The sequence below is a fragment of the Grammomys surdaster genome, unplaced genomic scaffold (genome assembly GCF_004785775.1).
Source record: "Grammomys surdaster isolate TR1022 unplaced genomic scaffold, NIH_TR_1.0 169, whole genome shotgun sequence".
NCBI lineage: Eukaryota > Metazoa > Chordata > Mammalia > Rodentia > Muridae > Grammomys > Grammomys surdaster.
This window is the reverse complement of record NW_021604617.1, coordinates 8,736,074-8,757,389: the sequence shown is the minus strand read 5'-3', so window position 1 is coordinate 8,757,389 and position 21,316 is coordinate 8,736,074. Positions and strand designations below refer to the sequence as shown.

At 52.6% G+C, this 21,316-nt stretch overlaps 4 protein-coding genes across 13 annotated transcripts in view; 1 reads left to right on the top strand and 3 right to left on the bottom strand.

Moving 5' to 3' along the window:
- Positions 1 to 2,738: 2,738 nt before the first annotated feature.
- On the bottom strand, positions 2,739 to 8,456 carry Rrp36 (ribosomal RNA processing 36). 4 transcript variants are annotated; one of them, XM_028766626.1, is made up of 7 exons: positions 8,347 to 8,456; positions 6,899 to 7,040; positions 6,697 to 6,763; positions 6,509 to 6,613; positions 4,488 to 4,562; positions 4,285 to 4,402; positions 2,739 to 3,229 (listed from the first exon to the last, which is right to left on the bottom strand). In XM_028766626.1, exons 1-7 carry the CDS (start codon positions 8,435 to 8,437, stop codon positions 3,090 to 3,092), a joined length of 738 nt encoding a protein of 245 aa, XP_028622459.1. In that variant the 5' UTR covers positions 8,438 to 8,456; the 3' UTR covers positions 2,739 to 3,089. The 4 variants fall into 4 exon arrangements, with proteins under 4 accessions (XP_028622459.1, XP_028622460.1, XP_028622462.1 ...); XM_028766627.1 differs by having other exon boundaries at positions 6,899 to 7,037; XM_028766629.1 differs by having other exon boundaries at positions 6,899 to 7,162; positions 8,347 to 8,445.
- A 252-nt stretch (positions 8,457 to 8,708) lies between these two features.
- Positions 8,709 to 15,309, bottom strand: Klhdc3 (kelch domain containing 3). 4 transcript variants are annotated; one of them, XM_028766625.1, is made up of 12 exons: positions 15,088 to 15,309; positions 13,409 to 13,561; positions 12,634 to 12,846; positions 12,285 to 12,461; positions 12,039 to 12,154; positions 11,461 to 11,532; positions 11,119 to 11,332; positions 10,960 to 11,046; positions 10,711 to 10,819; positions 10,515 to 10,588; positions 10,327 to 10,405; positions 8,709 to 9,307 (listed from the first exon to the last, which is right to left on the bottom strand). In XM_028766625.1, the coding sequence occupies exons 3-12, from the start codon at positions 12,785 to 12,787 to the stop codon at positions 9,241 to 9,243; spliced, it is 1,149 nt and encodes a 382-aa protein (XP_028622458.1). In that variant the 5' UTR covers positions 12,788 to 12,846; positions 13,409 to 13,561; positions 15,088 to 15,309; the 3' UTR covers positions 8,709 to 9,240. The 4 variants fall into 4 exon arrangements, with proteins under 4 accessions (XP_028622458.1, XP_028622454.1, XP_028622456.1 ...); XM_028766621.1 differs by having other exon boundaries at positions 8,709 to 9,240; positions 15,088 to 15,218; XM_028766623.1 differs by lacking the exon at positions 15,088 to 15,309 and adding an exon at positions 14,855 to 14,933 and having other exon boundaries at positions 8,709 to 9,240.
- Positions 15,310 to 15,385: 76 nt separating this feature from the next.
- On the top strand, positions 15,386 to 17,331 carry Mea1 (male-enhanced antigen 1). 3 transcript variants are annotated; one of them, XM_028766618.1, is made up of 4 exons: positions 15,386 to 15,536; positions 16,018 to 16,298; positions 16,383 to 16,485; positions 16,949 to 17,331. In XM_028766618.1, exons 1-4 carry the CDS (start codon positions 15,422 to 15,424, stop codon positions 17,098 to 17,100), a joined length of 651 nt encoding a protein of 216 aa, XP_028622451.1. In that variant the 5' UTR covers positions 15,386 to 15,421; the 3' UTR covers positions 17,101 to 17,331. The 3 variants fall into 3 exon arrangements, with proteins under 3 accessions (XP_028622451.1, XP_028622453.1, XP_028622452.1); XM_028766620.1 differs by having other exon boundaries at positions 15,386 to 15,565; XM_028766619.1 differs by having other exon boundaries at positions 15,525 to 15,609.
- Ppp2r5d (protein phosphatase 2 regulatory subunit B'delta) overlaps positions 17,213 to 21,316 on the bottom strand; it is a 23,152-nt gene continuing 19,048 nt past the window's right edge. For both annotated transcript variants that reach the window (XM_028766616.1, XM_028766617.1), the window contains exons 7-16: positions 20,828 to 20,958; positions 20,651 to 20,710; positions 20,443 to 20,551; positions 20,317 to 20,370; positions 19,762 to 19,932; positions 19,547 to 19,674; positions 18,892 to 18,993; positions 18,736 to 18,808; positions 18,483 to 18,599; positions 17,213 to 18,333 (exon numbers count right to left, since the gene is read on the bottom strand). In XM_028766616.1, the coding sequence (XP_028622449.1) occupies positions 18,196 to 18,333; positions 18,483 to 18,599; positions 18,736 to 18,808; positions 18,892 to 18,993; positions 19,547 to 19,674; positions 19,762 to 19,932; positions 20,317 to 20,370; positions 20,443 to 20,551; positions 20,651 to 20,710; positions 20,828 to 20,958 (1,083 nt within the window). In that variant the 3' untranslated portion in view covers positions 17,213 to 18,195. The remainder of the gene's footprint in view (positions 18,334 to 18,482; positions 18,600 to 18,735; positions 18,809 to 18,891; positions 18,994 to 19,546; positions 19,675 to 19,761; positions 19,933 to 20,316; positions 20,371 to 20,442; positions 20,552 to 20,650; positions 20,711 to 20,827; positions 20,959 to 21,316) is intronic.

Sequence of the window (21,316 nt, the reverse complement as noted above, 5' to 3'; positions counted from 1 at the left end):
AGTAAAGGTGACAAGGGAAGACGTCTCTGCAAGCACCCAAAGCATGACTCCCTTCCACTGAAGGACCTGGGCTGCGAACAGTCCTCGAAGGAATCGTGGCTTCTCTTTGCCTCACCAGCTGCTCCACGTTGCTGTCACCCCTTAGCCTTCCCCTCCAGTCAAGTATAGCTGCACAGTGTCCTTGGGTTCCCACCTCCCGCTAGCCCCAGGCAGCTAGCCCTGCTGCTTAGCTGAGGCTGTGCTAGAGGACTGGCTGCCATGAACCAGGGTAGAACCGTCTAGAAAACCCAGTGCCAGGAGCACTCTCGTTTCAGCAGGGGTATAGGAGGAAACAGTCTTGGTCCCTGAAGCGCACCAGTAACGAGAAAACCCAACAGAACCGGGAAGAGGGCAAACAGGAAGTGGTGAGGAGGGCACAAAGGCCAACTGAAGGCACTGGAGGCCACCCAGAACAGACCTGGAGTAGAGGAGGGGAAAGGAGGGCAGGGTTTGCGAGAGTAAGGGAGTTCAGAAGAAAACAACGGGAGGCATGGGAGTGAGGGAGAGAAGCTCTGCAGGGCGGGAGGGCTGGCTGTGCTCCACTGGTCCCACGATACCTTCGGTCTTAAGTGCTAGAAAGGCCAGCACTCAGGCCAGAATGTGCATGGCCTCAGGGTACATGGGGGTATACCTAGGAGATCTCCCTGCTTCACAGCAGAGGCCACAGCTTTTTAGTGGCCCAAGTCATACTTTTGGTATTTTGGACATGACCTTGAAATGTTAGTTCAGGCTGTCTTAGAACTTATGGATTCTGATCTGACGTCAAATTCATTTCATCCTCCCAATACTGGGATTACAAGAGTATGGCATGTACCCACCTCAGCAAGTGGCAGGCATATGGCAGCTCACAGTCACCCTAACTCTAGCTCCAGTGGGTCTGGTGCCCTCTGTGGCCTCTGAGCTCCCAGGTACACAACCATACATGCAGGCAAAATACCCACACTTATAAAATAAAATGGTATTTATTTATTTTATGTATATGAGTACACTGTTACTCTCTTCAGACACACCAGAAGAGGGCATCAAATCCCATTACAGATGATTGTGAGCCACCATGCGGTTGCTGGGAATTGAACTCAGGACCTCTGGAAGAGCAGTCAGTGCTCTTAAACACCGACCCATCAGCCCAAAATAAAATAATTTTAAAATTTAAGAAATAAAATTCTCAGCTCATTCATCATTAAGAAAACAAATTCCCCACCCATACACATAAAATAAAAACAAATCCTAGCTAACCATTCTCATATGAAAATCTCAATTGAAGAAAACAATCTATTCTGAGTCTTACAAGGAACACACACTGAACTGGCTACTTGTTATGTGGACTTGACACAGGCAGGGTCATCTGCGAAGAAGAAATCTTTTTTTCTTTTTTCCGTAACGAAGAAGAAATCTTAATTGAGAGCATATTTCTACAGAGTTGGTCTTTAGGTAAATCTGTTGGACACTCTCTTGACTGGTGGCTGACCTCAGAGGACCCAGGTCACTGTGGGTGGTACCACTTCTGGGAAGGTAGTCTGGGTGAGGTAAGAAAGCAGGCTGAAGCCAGGCACTGGTGGCACACACCTTTAATCCTAGTACTTGGGAGGCAGAAGCAGGCAGATTGAGGACAGCCTGGTCTACAGAGTGAATTCCAGGATACAGAGAAACCATGTCCTGTCAAACTTTTTTAAAAAGAAAGGAAGGAAGGAAGGAAGGAAGGAAGGAAGGAAGGAAGGAAGGAAGGAAGGAAGGAAGGAAGGAAGGAAGGAAGGAAGGGAGGAAAGAAGATGATACAAGCTGAGGGGAGCAAGCCAGTAGGCAGAGGTCCTCCCGGCCTCTATTCAGTCCCTTCTTCTCCTGACTTCCCTTCATGATGGACTACAAGCTGTAAGATGAGATAAACCTTTTCCTCCCCAGACTGTTTTTGGTTGTGGTGTTTAATCACAGCAGTAAAAAGCTAACCAAGACACACACATACGATCACAGTGACGTCCTTTATACAGAATGTCCCGAGGATGTGTTTGATGGCACACACTTATAATCCTAACAGGAAGCAAGACACACTGCTGTAGCAAAGGCTCCGCCTTACTACATATGGGCCCAGAAGCGAGGGAGGCCATGGAGTGAAGCCTCCCAGGGATACACTAGCAATGCCCTGACTAACACCCTATCTCCCACGTCCCACACTACCCACTGTAGGGCTGATTCACCCTTTAGACATCTTTTCAGGGCCCAGATTTAACATGGAGGGCCCTGTGATCTGACTTCTCACACTTGAGACCCCCCACATACGTGGCACACTGAAATAATAGTTCTAGGTCTCCCATTAAAAACAAAAACGGGCTGTAGAGATAGCTCAGAGATTAAGTGTGCTCTGTTCTGGCAGAGGACTCGAGCTTGGTCCCCAGCACCTGCATGGACAGCTCACAAGCACTGTGACTTCAGCTCCACGGGGAAGTCAATGCTTCCCTGAAGATGCCTGTGCTCACGTGCACACACCCACACACAGACATATACCCACAACTGAAAAACAACAAACAAATACAACAACAAGACAGGCCAGCCAGTGGTGATGCACACCTTGAGTCCTGGCACTCAAGAGGCAGAGGCAGGCAGATCTCTGTGAGTTTGAGGCCACCCTGGTCTACAGAGGGAGTTCCAGGACAGCCAGGGCTGTAGACAAACCCCATCTTGAAAAGCCAAACAACAACAAAACAGAATAAAACAAGGAATACCAAGCATGTTTCCAAAGTGGCTCTTAGGTAAAGTCCCTGCTCTGAAAGCTCACGTGACGACAGGCCACACCCTTCTTCATTTGAGTCACTGGCTTAAGGCAAGGCTGGGATGAGAACACAAGACAGCAGATGTTTACGGACCAGATTCCAGAAAGGCGGTGTGATACAGAAGGCTGAGGCCCTGCTGCTGGGCAGCCCTAGTGCAGTCCGAGAGCACCCCCGTCTTCTGAGTCAGCCTAGATGAGTGGTAGCTGTCTTGCCTTTGAGCAGGAAAGAACCAGAACTGGCCAACCCAGATTCATCCCACAGATCCAGGTCTCCTGGGATGGTTCCTTACGACTCCTTGCTCGGAGGGAGATGCCTCCTGTCCTTGCCTGCATTTCGGCGCCTCTTTCGACTCACGAAACTCTCCAGCTTCTGGCTGCGTTTCAGCTCCTTGAACTTCTCAGCTAGGGCCAGCTGGCGCTGCTCAGCTACACAAGAAGCAAGCAATCTGGTAAGCAAGGGGTGATGGCCTCATTTATTGATCCGACAGGAACCCCTTATTCTGGGCCTCACTGTTGGGAGCTCACTGGTGTGTGAGGAATAGACACATCGTGTTGTATGTGCTGCTGCTGCTCACACAACTCTGTGTGGCAAGGGCTCTACCAAGGAGCTACAGCACCAGTCCGGTAAGCTGCCCTGCCCCCCCCACCCTCCCCACCCCCGCCAAGTGCTAGAAACTAAATCCAGGGCTTTGCTCACTTTAGGCAGGTGTGCTACACTGAGCTATCAAGTACTTCTCCCTAAGAGGTACTTGAAGGTTGAAAGTTTTGCTAACTTGCTTTTCTTTGAGGTAGGTCTTACTTTGTAGCCTTGTCTGACTTGGAACTCACTATGTAGACCAGGTTGGCCACAAACTCAGAGATCTGCCTGCCTCTGCCTCCCAAGTGATAGGACTAAAGGATTTTCTGTATGTGAATACACTGTCTCTAAACCCACCAGAAGAGGGCGTCAGACCCCGTTACAGACGGTTGTGAGCCACCATGCGGTTGCTGGGATTCGAACTCAGGACCTTTGGAAGAACAGTCCAGGCTCTTAACGGGTAAGCCATCTTTACAGCTAAGCTAACTTTTTGTGATTCAAGTCTTACTCAACTAAACCAAGTGTGGGTGGGCTCCTTTGTGCCTGGACAAGCAGGTGAGTGGAGACAACCATGACAGTCATTGACACGCTCTCTCCCTCTCTCCCTCCCTCCCTTTCATGTATCCGAGGACAGCCTTCACCTTCCCATCCCCCTGTCCTCGCTCTCCTGCAGGCATATGGCACTCTTCTTGTTTTACGTGATGCTAGGATCAGAGCGAGGGCTTCCTGCAAGCACTCCACCAACTAAGCTCTACCCCAGCCTCCCCGACGACACCGTCTAACTAGAGATAAAGGCTGGTCACAAGACACTGCTTCCCTGCTATTTCTACTTTCCTCCAGGTCCCAGGACAGCACCCAGCCACAAGCCTGTCCACCAGGCTTTCTAGAGCTCTGCCCCACTCACATTTCTTCAGGAAGTACGGCCGATGGCCCTGCTGGGCCCGAGCCCGCTGCTCCTGCTTCAGGGCCAGGCGCAGCTCCTGCTGCTGCTTGCGCTCCTGCTGGGCCATCTCTTGCTGCTCCTGAGGGCAGAGGTGAGGTGGGGAGGGTGAGCGACTGACCTTCAGGGGCTCTCAATCACCCCGCCTGCAACCAGTGGCCACTCACCATCCGCTGAAGCAGCTGCTGCAGCTTCTCGTGCTCCTCCCCTGAGCGGTGCTTCTTCAACTGCTTTCTCACAAGCTGCATGTTGGAAAATGAATAACACGGTTAACACTCTCTGATGTGCACTGTTGGGAAAGGTTCATGTAAGCTAACAGGAAAACAATACACAATGTGTCCGGTGCTGGGTGTCTGAGGATTTAGCACAGTACTAAACACATATGCTAACACTGAGCTATAGCTTCAGCTCTTCACCTTGTTAGTAGCCACTTGGTTGTCTCTCTCTCTCTCTCTCTCTCTCTCTCTCTCTCTCTCTCTCTCTCACACACACACACACACATACAAATAATTGTGTGGGTCTATGTGTGCACGCACATTCAAATGGGCAGAGGCCCTGTGGTAAAGGCACACACAACGACACGTCAGGCTGTTCACATGGGTTTTGGAAACTTTGACTCAGGCCTTCATGCTTGCATACTCTTAGCCACTAAGCCGTGTGTGTGTGTGTGTGTGTGTGTGTGTGTGTGTGTGTGTGTGTGTGAGAGAGAGAGAGAGAGAGAGAGAGGACATGTATATGTGTGTGTGTGTGTGTGTGAGAGAGAGAGAGAGAGAGAGAGAGAGAGAGAGAGAGAGAGAGAGGACATGTATATGTGTGTGTTCTACATTTTTTTGAGAAAAGGTTTCGCTGTACAGTCCTGGCTGTCCTGGAACTAACTTGCTCTGTAAACCAAGCTAGCCTTGAACTCACAGATATGCCTTCCTCTGTCTCCCAAGGGTGCCACTACCACCCAGCTCCTTTTTATCCTTCTCCCACCCTCCCCCTCCCCCGAGACAGGCTTTCTCTGTGTAGCCCTGGCCCTGGCTATCCTGGAGCTCACCCTGTTGTCCAGGCTGGCCTCCGAGTCACAGAGATCTGCCTGCCTCTGCCTCCCGAGTGCTGGAATTAAAGGTGTGGACCATCACCACCTAGACCTTTTTATCCTTCTCATGGTTAGAAAACTCAAGCAGCCAAGTGTGGTTCTAGGACAGCCAGAGCTACTGTCAAAAACACTAAGAAGGAAAGAAGGAAGAAAAGAAAGAAAGAAAGAACAGGAAGAAAACCAACCCAACCAAAGCAAAACTAGTCAAACAGCTCAGTGAGAAAGGGTACTTGCCACACAGGCCGATGGCCTGCCTTGAACCTGGAACCCAGAGATGAAGGAAAGAGCCCACACTTAGTAAGTTATCCTGACCGACAACACTCAAGGGGTGACACACGCAGACCTACACACTCTAAACCAATAACTACTGAAGCAACAGTATGCTGAGCGTAATCCGTCAGGAACAGAAAGACAGTTATCATATGTTCTTATACAGAAAAGTCACAGTTGATTTAAAATGCAGAACACTGGCTATAGCTACAGGAATCTGCGCAGGCTGTGGGAAGGGCTGGATAGGTAGAGAGTGAGTTAACAGGCAGAGGGGTGCAGCTGGACAGGAAGGAAGATTCCCAAGGTTTAATAGGACACCAAATAACTATGGTTGACAAGTAACTAAATCTCATATTCTGTTTAATCTTGGCTGGGGTAGCTTCAAATTCTCTACCTTCCTGTCTCGCTTCCCACAGTAGCTGGATTATGGATTATAGATATGTGCTACTATGCCTAGCTTAATTGAGTATTACAAAATAACCAGTGAGAGGATTTTGACAGTTCCCAGCATGAAGCAATGACTATGTGAGAGGCGACAGCTATCAGTTACCTTGGTCATTATACTTTAAAGACATGTATTGACATGATATCCTACCCCACAGATGTTAGGAATGACATCAACCTAAAAAGTAGATTCAACTTAAAAAGCAGATTCATTTTAAAAATAACTGAAGCAAAGGGGGCGAAGCAACTTGACCACAGCCACAAAACGGATGAACCGACTAACAGCCAAAGATCTGGCCCCAACACACCCTTCCTGCCTCCTCTTCCAGTCTAGCCGACATGCAGGCGGTTCCCACCCTCCAGGCATAGATAGCGCAGCTTCTTACTACATACCTGTTTCTCCTTGGCTCGAATATCATTCAGGAACTGGTAAGTTTTGTCAAACACTTCAGGGTTATAGTCCCCTGACAGATCATCAAAGCGGGGGTCTCGGGCGACCTTTGGAAAACAGAGAGAGGATATAAACCTCTTGTTCAGTCTCCCTTCCCTGAGGAAGTTCTCGTTCCCTGCTCTTCCCTCACCTTTTTACTGACGGGGACCACCTGACGTAAGAATGGTACCCGGACTTTGGCTGACATTTCCAGAGGCCTAAGGAGAAATGAAAGGTCAGGGCAAGGGCACTACAGTCTTGGGGAAAGACTGGAGTCAAGCCACTCAAGGAAACAGACATCTAGTCAAGGTCCTGGGTATCTTTTAACCCTGTGGGCATGCTTTCGTCCTCACCGGTGCTTATCGGCGACGCACACAGGTTGTCTGGGGCTTCGAGTTTTAGTACTGTTTCCAGCTACCAACTGTTTGTATGCCTTGGGTCCTACTTGACTCTGTAATCTCAACAGCTCCTCAAATGACATGTCGGATGTGTCTGCTGGAGGAAAAGGTCACACAACTTCGGTCAGTACCTCTCCACTGCAGGACAGGCTTCATTCGGCTAGGTGTATCAGATGAGAAAAGGACTGGATCACCAAGTTAGAGCCTGGAGTGACCTGGCTTAGAGAGGGAACAGACAGACAAAAGTTGTCCTCTGCTCTCCAAATCCTCATGGTAACATATACATTACACACACACACACACACACACACATCAGATACATGGCAAAGACCATCCTTTCCAACATTCTCCATCACAGCCGCCATCATTACCTCCTAGACAGCACAGGTTGCAAAGCTGCTACCCTGTAATAGTGCTAGACAGGATCTCTGTGTAGCCCCGGCTCTCCTGGAACTTCCTCTCTAGACCAGGCTGGCCTCGAACTCAGAGATCTGCCTGCCTCTGCTTCTAGAACTCTGGGATTAAAGGTGTGCGCCACCGCCTGGCCAGAGCCCATTTATTTTTGCATACTAGGAAGGAATGTGATTATCACTCCCCTCGGTAATTCTCATGTTATTCTGAACTCTCTGCTCTCCAGTGGTATCCATTTCTCCTCAGCTAGCTTGGGAACTCACTATGTCAATGGTTCTCAACCTGTGAGTCTCAACTCCTTTGGGGAAGGTGTCCAAAGACTCGTTCAAAGAGGTTGTCTAAGACCATCCAAAACACAGGTGTTTACATTACCATTCATAACAGTAGCCAAAACCACAGCTATGAAGTATCAAAAAAATAACTTTATAGTTCGGGATCACCAATGTCACAGCATTAGGAAAGTCGAGAACCACCGGAATACGTAGACTACGCTGCTTTGGAGTGCCCAGGAATCCGGTTGCCTCTGCCTCCTGAGTGCTGGAAAGGCGTGTGCTAACGTGTCTGGCTAAATAGGTTCTTAGAGGTAAGTAGGACGACGACGAACCTTTTGCTTTGCTGTTTGAGTATTCTTTATTTCCAGGTGCATGCATACAGCTCTGTTTGTTGCACCCTGCCATACTACACCTAGGAAGAACCTGACTCCTACCTTTAGGAATATGCCCAGGCCTGGCGAGTTATACCTATAATCCCAGCACTTGGGGCTGAGGCAGAGTGCCAAGAATCCGAAACTGGCCTGGGCCACACTGTGAGACACCCCTCCCCGTACCCCTCACCCCCTCCACCGCCACGGTCTGAAAACCAAACCACGAAACTTCTCCCGAAGCCGTCACGCCGGAAGCACTCGCTCCCGTCTCCGCTGAACTGCGGCGCTCAGAGCGGCTTTCCGTTCCCGCAGCCAAAAGCCCCGCGCTCTCCCAGCCTGAGGCCCTCACCCTTCGGCCGGTCGCCAGTCGCATCCCCACCCTTCATGGCGCTGCGGGGACCTTCGGCCCCGGCCTTAGCACTAGAAACAGCTTTCGGCATGTTTTGTGTAGTCCGGCTGATAAATTGCACTTCCGCTCGCTGTGAGCGCCCAAGTCCCACCCCTTCCGGAAGCCTGAGCCAATGTGCCGAGGGCTCTGCCGGAGCCCCGCCCCGCAGCCGGCGGACTCCAGTCCACGGCGGGTAGGGCTCCGGAGCGCTGCCAGGCTCCGCGGCGTGGAGTTCCTCAGAGGTTTGGCCGCGGAGCCAGAACCTTAAGGGCGGCCCCTTTGCCTCCGCCCCTCTACCGTAGTCGCCAGAAACAGGACACGTCTGGAGGTTTTACGTTTTATAAAGTCAGAGCTGGCTGAGCTCCGGGGTACAGCAGCAGCTCAAGGAAGGGCGAAGCTGTCTGTTGGTCCCCACCACCGCGCGTTGGGGAGGGGGTGTCATGCCGACAGCCGAGGCTCCTCAGCTCCCGGGCGATGCTCAAGCAGGGAGAGGGTGGTCACGGGGAGAGGGGAGCTCCCGAGGCTCCGACACTGCTGGCTTCTTCTCCCCACTCCTGTCCCTTCCCGGCACAGCCTGGCTGCCCAGCCGGCCCGGGGCAGAGCAAAGGCCCAGGAGCCGTGGAGGGAGGTGGATGGGGACAGAGCACCAAGGGAAGGGGCCCTCGGCCCAGGGGGGCGGGGAAAGCCCTCCCCCAACAGCTCCCCACTGAATTCACAGCGCAGAAGACACCCCTAGTCCATCAACTCCACGTGGAGGTATACTGAGTCCAGGGTCCAAAGGGGCAGGCGGGTGAGACGGGCAGGGGCAGTGACGACAGGAGCAGGCTCAGGAGGGGAGGCGGCAGGAGCTTCTTCCTATCCGTGGGAGGAGACAATGGGGCGGCTGATATTGCTGTTGGTGGTCATGGCGGTCAGCTCCCACCTAGAAAGGCCAACAGTGGGCAGAGAAGACACAAGAGTGGGCTCTATGACAAGCCCAGAATTCTCTGAACAAAGCTGGGAACACAGCAGCTCCAATCTCCCACGGCTTCCTCTGCCTCACAGCCCTTCTGGGTTTAATCACCAGGTCCACCCACCACTACATCTACTACCACCTACTCAGCCACCTCCGGGCTCTGTGGGATTTCCTGTTTATGTTCATATAGATCTCTGAATCTAAGCACCTGGGTTATGTGTACCCATTTCAGTCAGCACAGCGGCATCCCTCTCCTGCCCTGAAGGCAGCCAGGCAGCACTTCCCCCTCACCCCCACCAGAGCACCCATCCCTTGCTGCCAATTCCCCTGATTTTAAGGCCCTGATTCAGACCTCCTGTTCTCCCTAAACTTCAGGGCCTAAAGACTTTCCCATCCACCCCACCAATTAAATTATGCTTTCTATGATACTTTCATTTTACAAAGACTTAAGAAGTCCTTATACCAAGACCCTAAGCTGTGTACTCTGTCACCAAAGGACACAGAGACCTTAGCAAGCAAGAATTAAACCAACCTGGCTCGAGGAGGAGGGAGTGTCTCAGAATGACCAAGAGGAGAAAATGGTACATGGAGTGACATTTGGTGCTTTATTTGAACTCAGTACTTGAATTAACAGGCATGAAATAGAAACCACTCTCCATTACTGACCTAAGGAGTCCAGAAACTCTTCAACTTTCTACTTTGTAGTCAACCCTGAAATTTAGTCACTCTCAAAATACATCACCAAAACAAAACAAATAAAACTACACAAGGAAGCAGAGCTTCTAAGCATGGCTCAAAAAATTCAGAACGTTTTCTGACAGAGCTGACAACTGTCACGTGATAGCTGCACCTTTACCTCCCTCCTTGTTCCTCACAATCCCAGCAGATAGCAGTGTCTGCTTCTGCATGTGGAGCTCTAGCTATTCAGGTCACACCTGTGCTGGCCACTCACCCTCCATCAACTCCTCTGCAAGCACCTGCTTTACCTGATGTCATGGGGCAGACAGGACTGGTCCAGGTTATACTGAATCACGGCCAGTTTGCACAGAGTCTTCAGACTAGGACCTTTAATGGAGGAGTTGGAGGACAGTCAGAGCAGGGAAAGGACCTATCCTGGTCACCACCCAGAGACAGAGAACCTGATAGTAGAAGCACCTGAGAAATAAGTACTTACTAAAGTCCAAGATGTGTAAGTCAGAATGGTCTATGAGGTCGAATTCATCCCCCAGGCCTTCCTCGGGAGACGGGCTGCAGGGACGGGAAGAGGAAGAAGTAGGTGCTCCAACTACCCACAGACCCTCACTCAGATGCCCCCCACTGATGTTACAGACAGTCCCTTTCCCGAGTCTGTCCCCCCCTTCTCTCCTAACCTGGTACCCCCAAAGAGGACAATCTTATCACCAACAATACAGCAACACTGGCGTCGGCGGGGACACGGTCCTTTCCCCTTTGGTTCAATCTTCTTCCAGGTAAAGGACCCTAAAGAGAAGTTCCTAGAGGTTCAATACCTGGCCAACCAAGACATCTGCACACACCACTCCAACCCGCCACTTCCTCAGGGTTATTCTCCCCACACCTCAACTGTTCCTTGTCCCTCCCCTAAAGGTAATGCTCTTTACCAGGATTAAACTTCCAGAGGTCATGAAAATGCCGATTCAGCCGTGCATTATAGCCACCAAAGATGTACAGCTCTCCATTGTAGCCAACTGGAAGGGCAGACACATGTCAAGAGAATGGGGTTGTAGAGGGACATCCACAAAAAACCAGCAGACACTCACAGGCCGAATGGCTCCTGCGCCCCTCGGGCAGCACTGGCGTGTGTGGACAGTCGAGCCAGGCCTCGGTTCTGGTGTCAAAGACTCGAATCCGATTACAGTAGATCTCATTGTTGGAATGAAATGGCCCAAAGCGGTCAGCACGGCCCCCGAAGACATACATGTGGCTGCCCAGCATTGTGGCTGAGTGGAAGTCCCTCCAACGTGCAGGATTGCCCTAGCCAAGAGCAGAGAGGTGGGGGAGGGAGTCAGCATGGGCTCCGGTAGGGAAACTCACTGAGCTTTCTAGGATTTCAGAGGGGGGTAGAGGGGTGGGGGTGGAATCTGACAGAACAAAGAACAGACCTTTGTACAAACAAGGGTCCATGTCATGGTGCTGGTATCCAGCTTGTGGATGTCATTGGAAAAGCAGTCAGCCTGAGTGATGGAAGGTAGAAAACTGGTGTCAATGGTTACTCTGTGACCCTCTATTCTGTCACTTAGCGTCAATGGATACTCTGTGACCCTCTATCCTGTCACTTAGTGTCAATGGATACTCTGTGACCCTCTATCCTGTCACTTAGTGTCAATGGATACTCTGTGACCCTCTATCCTGTCACTTAGTGTCAATGGATACTCTGTGACCCTCTATCCTGTCACTTGGTGTCAATGGATACTCTGGGACCCTCTATCCTGTCACTTAGTGTCAATGGTTACTCTGGGACCCTCTATCCTGTCACTTAGTGTCAATGGTTACTCTAGGACCCTCTATCCTGTCACTTAGTGTCAATGGTTACTCTGGGACCCTCTATCCTGTCACTTAGTGTCAATGGTTACTCTAGGACCCTTTATCCTTCCACTTAAAAGCCTCCTGTTCCACCATGCTAAATTTCTCTTTCTCTTTTCTTCCTTTTGACATAAAACTAGTTTTTTTCCAGACTTACCAGCTGTTCATATCCCCCAAAAATGTACATGATCTTGCCCAGGACACAAGCTGAATGTCCATCCCGGGCACCAGGAACCGTTCCTGACACTCGGGGTGTAGACCACTTGTGAGTATCTTTTGAGAGAAGTAAGAAATGACACAGGTCAGCTGACACACCAGCCTCAATTTGGGCCTTCCCTTCGCCAGCAATCCCCACAACCACCCCTGTCACAGGCCCAAGGTGTCATTTGAGACCCATACTCACTGACATCAAAGGCATAGAGTACGTTGCAGGCCCCTTCGGTGTCATTGCGCCCACCCCAAAGGAAGACTGTGTCGTCAATGAGGACGGTGGAGTGTCCATACCGCATGTAAGGTACGACAGGAGCCTGCCCTCGGACAGCAGGCCTCACTGGGGGCAGCTTTGTCCAACGCAAGGACACTGTGGACACAGCTCTGCTCAGCCCTGGGAACCTCCTCTCAGGCTGCCACCTTGTCCCAAACCATACATTCTTACCCAACCCCTTGCCGTACAGACCACCAACAAACTTCATTCAGATGCCCACTAACTCCCCTGATGTAGAAACTCCAGAAAGGTATGAAGACTAGCTTACCAGCATTGAAAATGTGCACATCGATCTGCCGTAGTGTTTCGTAGTCTTCACCAGAGCAGTAACCCCCGAAGGAGTACACTCGATGCCCGACAGCCACTGCAGCATGGTTCACCCTGCGTGGCCCGCCCTCCAGATGCACTGTCCACCGTAACATCCCCTGGGCCACAGGTTACAGGAACATGCCCCCCCGGCACGGCCTGCTGCCTCTGCTACCTGTATACAAGTCAGGGCCACAAGTTCCTCACGAGAGGCTTCTGTCCAGTTCAATGTGGCTACCCAGGGCTAGTCTCTGCCTCCAAGTGCCACCCCAGTGGCCCTCCCACACCACCCCTCTACAGGAACACTAGTCACAGCTCAGGTGGTTGGCCTTGCCCCAGGAGAGCTGCAGAGGTCAAGGAGCTAGCCCTGGCCCTGTGTTCTCCCACAGTGAAGGGTGGGGCCACCTTAACCTGACTGCCAGCTCAGAATCTGGTGACCATGACTGCCCCCCTGCTCCTGTCAACTCCACCCATCCCTGGCTTGGAACAAGCTCCAAGCCCCCAGTCTCCAAGACCCTTTCCCATATTGGGTGTGTTCTTGCTTCTGGCCCTGCTTACTGCTGCCTCTCTAAGAATTTCCCTCCATCTCTTAAAGGTAGACATCTCAAAATACTCACAGCTATTAATAGCCCAGCCAGCCCCAGACAGTGCACTGAAAGCTGAAAGCTGGCATGGGTGCTTTAAAGTAAAAAAAAAAAAAAGGCTTTTAGGCTTTTAGAGTGGAACAGTGACCCTACCTAGGACAGGAAACTCCATGTAACCATGGTTGATTAGCCCCTCACAGATGGTTCTTGTCAAGCTGATCCGTTGTCCCTGGGGTCACCCAGGGTGTCTACAGGCACGAGGAGTTCCTTTGACAGCTGTGGCTCGTATGCTGCCAGGACTAGAAACTTAAGCCAGAAAGGTATGTGTATTCTGAGTTGGGGGTAGGGAAGAGTTCCCTCAACTTCCCAACCCTACTATTGTTAGAGAACAAGCCACTCCCAGCAGCCCTTGCCCTGTCTGGGTCTCTAAAGGAGGGATGGGGTGAGGGTACAGATTGGACAGAGGAAAGAAAGCAAAAATGCCTTTGGGCAGGACAAGAGAAAGCCCCAGTCATGAGACCAGTCATGGCCTCTTAAAGACAGCCTACCAGCCTAGTGATAATGGGGAGATTTGAGAGCTCTTTCAGGTAAATCTTTTTTGCAACTAGTGAGGCCTTTGCGAGAAGACATCGGCTTCCCGTTCAAAAAGCCTTGGCAAAGAGGAAAACCCTCAACAGTAGGGGTTTTTCCTACTCAACCAAAGCAGGTCCCCTTAAAGGGGACAGATATGGCTTTCATCAACTGCCCTCTCAACCTCCCCCGACCCTACACTGTATGCTTTAAATAGCCATCTCGCTCAACCTGAAATAGCCGCAGCCAAAAGTTAAGCTCTCTCTTCACTACTCCTGCTCTTACATCTGTCCTGATCAGAGAAGGGGGACTGAAAGCAAGCTTGAAGAATCGAAGTCCAAGGCAGGTGTGGTGGGGCACGGACGCAGGGGGATGTCTGGGTAATTAAGGCCAGCCACGTAGGTCTGCACAGTAAGTTCCAAATCAGCCAGAGCTACAAGACCTTGTCTCAAAACAAACAAAACAAAACAATAGAAAAAAATAGGAAAGAAAGGAAGAATGTGGTGGAGGGGTGCCTGTCATCTTCATAGCCTTTACTCTCCCTTGAAGGTAAGCGCAGATAAAACGAAAATGCACAAAGATGAGTCTACAATCCCAAGGGATAGACGGATAAAGACTCCCATCGTCCTCATAAGGATAACTCAAAGGCAGGGGTTAAACGCCCTCTCTGGGGCTCCAGCATTTTCCACCACTTGGCCATTTTCAGGCTCCCAGCCCCTCGATGTCCGTACGCTTCCCCTCCCTGCCACTTTCAGTCCCCGCCCGCGACCCTTCCCTTCTGAATCTCCCGAGAGTCCCGCAGTTCCTTCTCCCACCACTCCAAGGTCCGCACTAGCACCCTGTAACTCGTCTCCGTCCACGAGGGGAGGAGACCCCTCGGTGTCCCCTCCCCACCATAGCCGTGCTCTCCGACCGTGACCGCACTCGGGTTTCAGCGCACCTTTGGCAGCCGCCCCTCCCCCACGCCGCCAGCCCCTGCCCCCTCCCCCTGCCATTATGCTCAGCTTCCTGATTCTCTTCAGAACCCACTGGTCCAGTTCTTTCAGCGCCTCCTGCAGCCACCAGGTCTCTCCCACCCGTCTCCAGGCCATTTTCCCCAAACCTTTCTCGGCCCATTAACACTCCTCTTTCCCAGCATCCCCCTAGCTCCCTCCCCACCCCCATCGCATCCTTCTCGGCCCCTCCCCCGCGACCCCGGCGCTAGGCAGTGGGCGTCGCCAGCCCCACCAATCTTCCTCATCCCTCAACCCATCCCTGGCTACCTGCCAGGCCGGGCCGGGGTGGGGCCGCGGGTCCTCGCGCTGCCAGCAGCCTAGAACCCGTTGCCCGCCAACCGATTCCTCGGTCCCCAACGAGATAAACACTGCCAGACTTCGTCCTTCCGGCGGGCAGCGGGACGCGCACGTGCAGTGAGAACTCTGGGCCCGACAGCTTCAGGGACTTGTAGTCCACAAATCACCTCAGGGCCGAGAGATGGGGGTGGGGGTGAGGGGGGGAATGGGGCGTGGTTGGGTTGTGCGCATGCGCCGAACACCAGAACACGACGCGCGCCTGAGGGTCACTGGGTAATGTAGTTCTTTGTGGTCCGGGCAGGGGATGGCGGAGGCGGGGCAAGAGGCGGACTTCTCGTCCTCGCTTGCGTCAGTCTCGGGCACGGGGCGGGGCTGGAGGACTAAGAGCCCCAGCACGTCCTGCCCCGCCGGAAGTGAAGGTGCGGGTCCGGCTGTGGGCTCTGAGAGGGTGAGGCGCGAGGAAATACCAACGCCGAGAATCAGTAGGGGCGGGTAGGGGACGCTGTAGCTGGGGCCATTGAAGGGAAGCCCCTGGGCCTGAAGGGTTTTTTGTTTTTTGTCAGGCGGTACTGCACTCCCCCGGAATAGAGGGGATGAAGGGCGGGGATGCTCTATCGTGGGTAGTCTGGCGACCAGCAGTTACCTCCGGAGGAGAGGCGTGGCGAGAGGGGGCGAGGTTCTGGGAAGGGTCTCTTAGGAAGGAGGTGAAGCCTTCCGGTTGTCTATTTATTTAGGAATCCGGCACGTTAAAGATTAGTGTGCTCCAGCTCAATATGAGAACCCAAACTTAAGAAGACAGGGAGGCACGAGAGACAGGAGGAAGATGCAAGACCTGCGAGAGAGGGTGGTCTGAAAGACCTGGTTTCATCCAATCCCTGTCCTGCCTTTCTGTCCTTGCAGCCCCTGCCCGGATGGCAGCAGTAGTTCTAGGGGGAGACACCATGGGCCCTGAGCGTATCTTCCCCAATCAGACTGAGGACTTAGGGCCACATCAGGGTCCTACAGAAGGAACTGGAGATTGGAGCAGTGAAGAACCCGAGGAAGAGCAGGAGGAGACAGGAGCAGGGCCAGCAGGCTATTCGTACCAGCCCCTCAATCAAGACCCTGAACAAGAAGAGGTGGAACTGGCGCCAGTGGGTGAGGGAGAAGACGGAGCTGCTGACATCCAAGATCGTATCCAGGTATGGTGGAGGGAACGGTTACTACGCAGGTGAAACGGAATGTACCAGAAGCTGGCCACACATCATCTTGTCTCCGTTCTGCAGGCCCTGGGGCTTCATTTGCCAGACCCACCGCTGGAGAGTGAAGATGAAGATGAGGAGGGAGCTGCAGCGTTGAGCAGCCACGGCTCTATCCCCATGGACCCAGGTAAAAAAAAAAAAAATAAGAAAAGCTCATTCCTTCATTTAGAAGTAATTACCATGAACGGATTGGTTTAAAATCAGTAAGAACTGGGCATGGTAAGGTACACGTCTTTAATCCCAGTGCTCAGGAGGTAGAGGCAGGCTGGTCTGAGTTTGAGGCCATCCTGGATTACAGGGCAAACTCCAGGATAGCCAAGGCTGCACAGAGAAGCCCTGTCTTGAAAACCCAAATACAACCCCCCCACTCCCGCCCGCTAAAAAACCAGAGGATCACTTTATTCTTAAAGAGTTAACTGAAATTTTGTGGACTTGAGAATCTAAGTGAAATGCCGTTTCCCTAGACTTGGGGCTGGGCAGACCGGCAGTAACGTGGACTGTGATGGTTAGGAGTCCTGGGTTGATTAACGAGGCAGAGGGGAGCTGGTCCAGCGTCCCCCTCCCTAACCAGCCTGTGGCTATGATTTCAGAACACGTAGAGCTGGTGAAAAGGACAATGGCTGGAGTCAGCCTGCCTGCACCAGGGGTTCCTGCCTGGGCTCGGGAGATATCGGATGCTCAGTGGGAAGACGTGGTACAGAAAGCCCTCCAAGCCCGGCAGGCGTCCCCTGCCTGGAAGTGACCAGAGAGCTGCCTTGTCTCCCTACATTCCAAGCCAGGACCAGCACAGGACTGACAACTCTGGTTTTAACAGCCTTCTTCTTCCCACGTCCCTCTCACACCAAGGCGAATCAGACCTCTCAGAGACCCACTTTATTCAGTTCTGTACATATGGGGACATCGGCCCAAGCCCAGCCCACCTTAGCATGTATCACTCTGTGGAGAATAAAGCACCCTATGTACACAGCCAAAAGCCGCACTGCCTGTGCCCCTGAATCCTGGTCTGGCCCTCCCCAGTCCTTTGTTTCTGAACGCCCGGAGGGTACAGGTGAGGGTCTGCTCACGTCAGCAGAAACCAGGAAATAAATAGGCGTCGCAGGGAGCCATGCTTGGAGCACTGCTCCTGCCTCCTCCGTCACAGCTCTGGGGACCAAGAGCACAGGGAAAGCAGTCAGCCACAGGGTGGTCCCATACAAATGTGTGCTCCCGGACTGCTGCTTGCCAGAGAGGGCAAGGCAGATGGTTCACTCTCCCCACTGGGCCCTGTCGACATCTAGTGTCCGTAACATACTCTTTGTCCTCTGTGCTGTCTTGGTTAGGCATAAAAAAAAACACCACCACCCCCTGCCCCCACAGAGCCAGGGCTAGGGGCCTATTTGTGCTACTGGGGATTGGTTCCCCTCCAGCTCTTCACTCCAGGAACCAACGGAGCTTAACAGGACTTTGGTGACAATCTCCTGCTGTACCCTGCAGGGGGAGGAGAGAAACCTCAACTTGAGATGAGGATGAAGGGGAGAGGAGAGGAACATGTGATTCCTGTATTTCTCAGAACAGTTTCAGGTAGCTGTGGGGTTAGGAGCAGGGGGACAGGCACCCCCAGGTTGTCTAAGCACTGAGCACTCAGTGCTCAGCCTGTCTGTACTAGCCACAGGGAGGCATGAACACATTTAGGGGAGAAGAGAGAGCACTCTGGGCATCCCACTTCCAGTGCCTGCATCCTCTTGAGTAGCCAGAGAGGTGCTGTTTTGCCCCAGGTCAGCCAATAAGGAGCAGAGGGGGGAGGGCTGGCCGCATCCCAGGTCTGAGTGGGCTGAAACCCCGTGGGAAGCTGAGGGGGTCAGAGAGCCTCCTGGCTGGCAGTTAGAAACTCTTCTGCCCGCTTGTGTGCCTCTAGTGCCTTGATGGTGTACACATCCTGTGGCAGCTCTGACTTCCTCCGGAGCAGCACTTTATCCTTCTTGATGTCCTTCAGCATCTGTGTACGGACAGGGGGAAGACCAGCAATGGAGACCACACTTCCCAAGAGATTCAGTTTCCTCCTCTGTCTCTGCTGGCTGTCTCCTCTCTCTCTCTAGAACCATCATTGCTGTCCCAGCCTGACTCTTGCCCCTGGTGCCCTCTCACCTGCACGGCCTCTGTTTCCACTGTCCTCTTCAGAAGCTGGATGTCCTCTGCTGTGGGTGTCTCTGTCTCCATGGAGTACACAGGGGGCAGTGGTGGAGGAGCTCGAAACATAGGGTACTGAGAGGGCAAGGGATGGACAAACAGTGAGAAGCACTTCTGAGCCTCTTGTGGGCCTATTTGCCTCACTCTTCCCTCACTCTTCCTCAAAGCCTGTCCCTCGAGCTCAGGGCGGTGGCATCAAAGCCTCCCTCACCTGGGGGTTGAGCCGGGCCAGCTCCTCAATCTTCTGCCACATCTCCTCTCTTTCCTTCATTCGGAACCGGCCCCTAAGGGAGGGACAGGGGATTGGGATTGGGGACAGTGAGCTGGAGGGAGGAGGTGACAATCCTCTCAGGAGAGAGACACTTACTTCTGCTTTTCTGCCTTGTACTGTTGTGTACAATCGTCGAACAGCTTCTGGTTCATTTCCATGAAGAGCTTCAGGGCATTGTAGATCAGTCCATGGATTGTCCTGCCACCCAGAGAAAGACGGTGTTCAGAAGGCCAGAGCCCGCCATCAGTGTCCCAGCCCAGTCTGCTTGTTCCCTGGTGTCTCTGCCACTCTGAAGCATCTACTGTTCCTGTTCACTGACCTCCACACTGTAGAAGCAGCTAGCTCTTGACTAACTCTTGCACACCGAGGGCATTGATGGTCTTTACAGATCCTGGCCCCACATGCCTAACTCTCCCTTGGCTCACATTCCATGGCCTAGTAAAATGGAGGACTGTCAGCGGCACACTGAGTCTGTTTTCAGCAGGAAAGCCTTTTACAAGTTAGACTCGTGTTCTTTAAGCAGATCACACAGTTCCCTCCAGCCTAGGGTGTCTCCAGAGCTGTGTGGTACTTCGAGGATGCCTCATTAGCACCTTTTCTTGCCAGTCAACCCCTCGAGATCCTACACTTAGTAGTATTTGGTGGGTACCAGCTCTGCTTGCCGGGCGTCCACGTGAGAACCATGCCTCGAGTCCTACACCCCCACAGTATGGAATGCCCAGGTCTCATCGGCGCAGCCCTAGTCCCCTACTTGTTCCAGTGGCTTTTGGAGTTCCTGTAGAGTGCAGGGAACATGATGGGGAGGACACGGGCAGCATTGTCGCTGATCAGGCTCATGATGTACTCATTGTTCCAGTAGTAGAGGGCTCGCTCTGCCACCTGACAGGACAGTGGGGTTCAGCAGGCACTCCCGCAGGTCTCAAGACCTGCTCTACCAAATCTGGGAATCAGTGACTGTGGTCTTACCTGGAAATGGGGGCTGGAGACACACTTGGCAAGCTGGCGGAAGAGCGGCTCCATGACTTTGCTGAACTCCGAGGGTTCAATGACATCCAGAATCTCTTCTAGCTCATTCAGAAACATCACCTCCTTGGGGCTGTGTGTCTTAGGCCAAAACTTGAGAAGTCCCACAATCACCTGTGAAGATGACACGAGGATAAAATTCCTAAGCTGCTCAGTTCTCTGGGAAGCCCTTCTGTTGCCTTTCCCCTTGCCTACCCTCAGCTAATCCCACGGCTTCTCTGGCTTGGACTTGTTTCCTGAGGATATAGGTTTTATTTCCCTTTAGAGAAAGCCACATCGCATGCACTTCCAGCATTACTCAGTAGTTACCGACTGGAACTAGGGTGTTGCTCGGTGATAAAGCCCTAGCCTGAGATGTACAAGGGCCTAGATTTGTGTGTGGCCAATACCACAAACCCAACAGGTAGAGAAGGGTGCACGTCTGATGGCGGAGGGTGATGAGGGGAAACAGGTAGAGACGGGCGCACATCTGATGGCGGAGGGTGATGAGGGGATTACCGGCTCCGTGAGGCTGCTCTCCTTCTCCAGGAACTGCACCACACAGTACGCCAGCTGCAAAGGTTGGGGACGAGTAAGATGCTGCTCTCGGTGCAGGAATTCCTCCCTCCCTCCTCTGATGCTCACCTGAGGGTGGTATACACTCAGGGACTTGACTTTGTGAAGTGGAAGCAGGACACGGATGAGAAACATCTTGTGCTCTTCCTTAAGGGGCAAGGCAAAGCCATTGATGATGCTGAAATCAAGGGGCGTCGTTAGGATCAAGGCTTACGTAATGTTACAGAGCGCAGTGTGCCCGCCCCCATCTTGCGTGGCCACTGCATTCCCCACTCACCTGCCTAGGATCTCCAGGAGCTCTGCGATCCCGTTGTGATGCTCTGTCTCATAGATGAACCTAAGGGCAGAGGCCATCGTGACGCCACCCTCCAGCATGCTGCAGTCTCCCTGCCTTCCTGTCCCCGCCCCACCTCTGCAGGGTGTGCTGTCCCCCAGCCTGGGCTCAGCGCCTCACCTGTAGAAGATGTGGTTGATCTGCCTACGGATATAAGCCCGGAGCCCCAGAAACTTGCCATAGATGCGATGCAAAATGGTCTTGAGAAAGTCCCGCTCTCGAGGGTCTTCGCTATCGAATAGGTCCAGGAGCTAGGGGGAGGAGGTTAGGAAAGGCAGTGAATGCCGGGCGGTGGTGGCGCACGCCTTTAATCCCAGCACTCGGGAGGCAGAGGCAGGCGGATTTCTGAGTTTGAGGCCAGCCTGGTCTACAGAGTGAGTTCCAGGACAGCCAGGACTACACAGAGAAACCCTGTCTCAAAAACAGAAAGAAAAGCCGGGCGGTGGTGGCGCACGCCTTTAATCCCAGCACTTGGGAGGCAGAGGCAGGCGGATTTCTGAGTTCGAGAGTTCGAGGCTAGCCTGGTCTACAGCGTGAGTTCCAGGACAGCCAGGGCTACACAGAGAAACCCTGTCTCGAAAAACAAAAACAAAAAAAAAAAAAAAAAAA

Bases quoted from the DNA above. Each gene is read 5' to 3' on its own strand.
- Klhdc3 (XM_028766621.1), bottom strand. From the start codon at position 12,787: ATGTTACGGTGGACAGTGCATCTGGAGGGCGGGCCACGCAGGGTGAAC. The intron at 12,462-12,633 runs GTAAGCTAGTCT...CTGTGTCCACAG, and splicing joins TGTGCACATTTTCAATGCTG to TGTCCTTGCGTTGGACAAAG. The intron at 10,820-10,959 runs GTAAAGAGCATT...ACTTCTCTTTAG, and splicing joins CCTCTGGAAGTTTAATCCTG to GGTCCTTTACCTGGAAGAAG.
- Mea1 (XM_028766618.1), top strand. From the start codon at position 15,422: ATGGCGGAGGCGGGGCAAGAGGCGGACTTCTCGTCCTCGCTTGCGTCA. The intron at 15,537-16,017 runs GTGCGGGTCCGG...CTGTCCTTGCAG, and splicing joins CTGCCCCGCCGGAAGTGAAG to CCCCTGCCCGGATGGCAGCA. The intron at 16,486-16,948 runs GTAAAAAAAAAA...CTATGATTTCAG, and splicing joins CTCTATCCCCATGGACCCAG to AACACGTAGAGCTGGTGAAA.
- Rrp36 (XM_028766626.1), bottom strand. From the start codon at position 8,437: ATGCCGAAAGCTGTTTCTAGTGCTAAGGCCGGGGCCGAAGGTCCCCGC. The intron at 7,041-8,346 runs GTGAGGGCCTCA...CTTTTCCTCCAG, and splicing joins GACTGGCGACCGGCCGAAGG to CAGACACATCCGACATGTCA. The intron at 6,614-6,696 runs GTGAGGGAAGAG...TGTTTTCCAAAG, and splicing joins TGGTCCCCGTCAGTAAAAAG to GTCGCCCGAGACCCCCGCTT.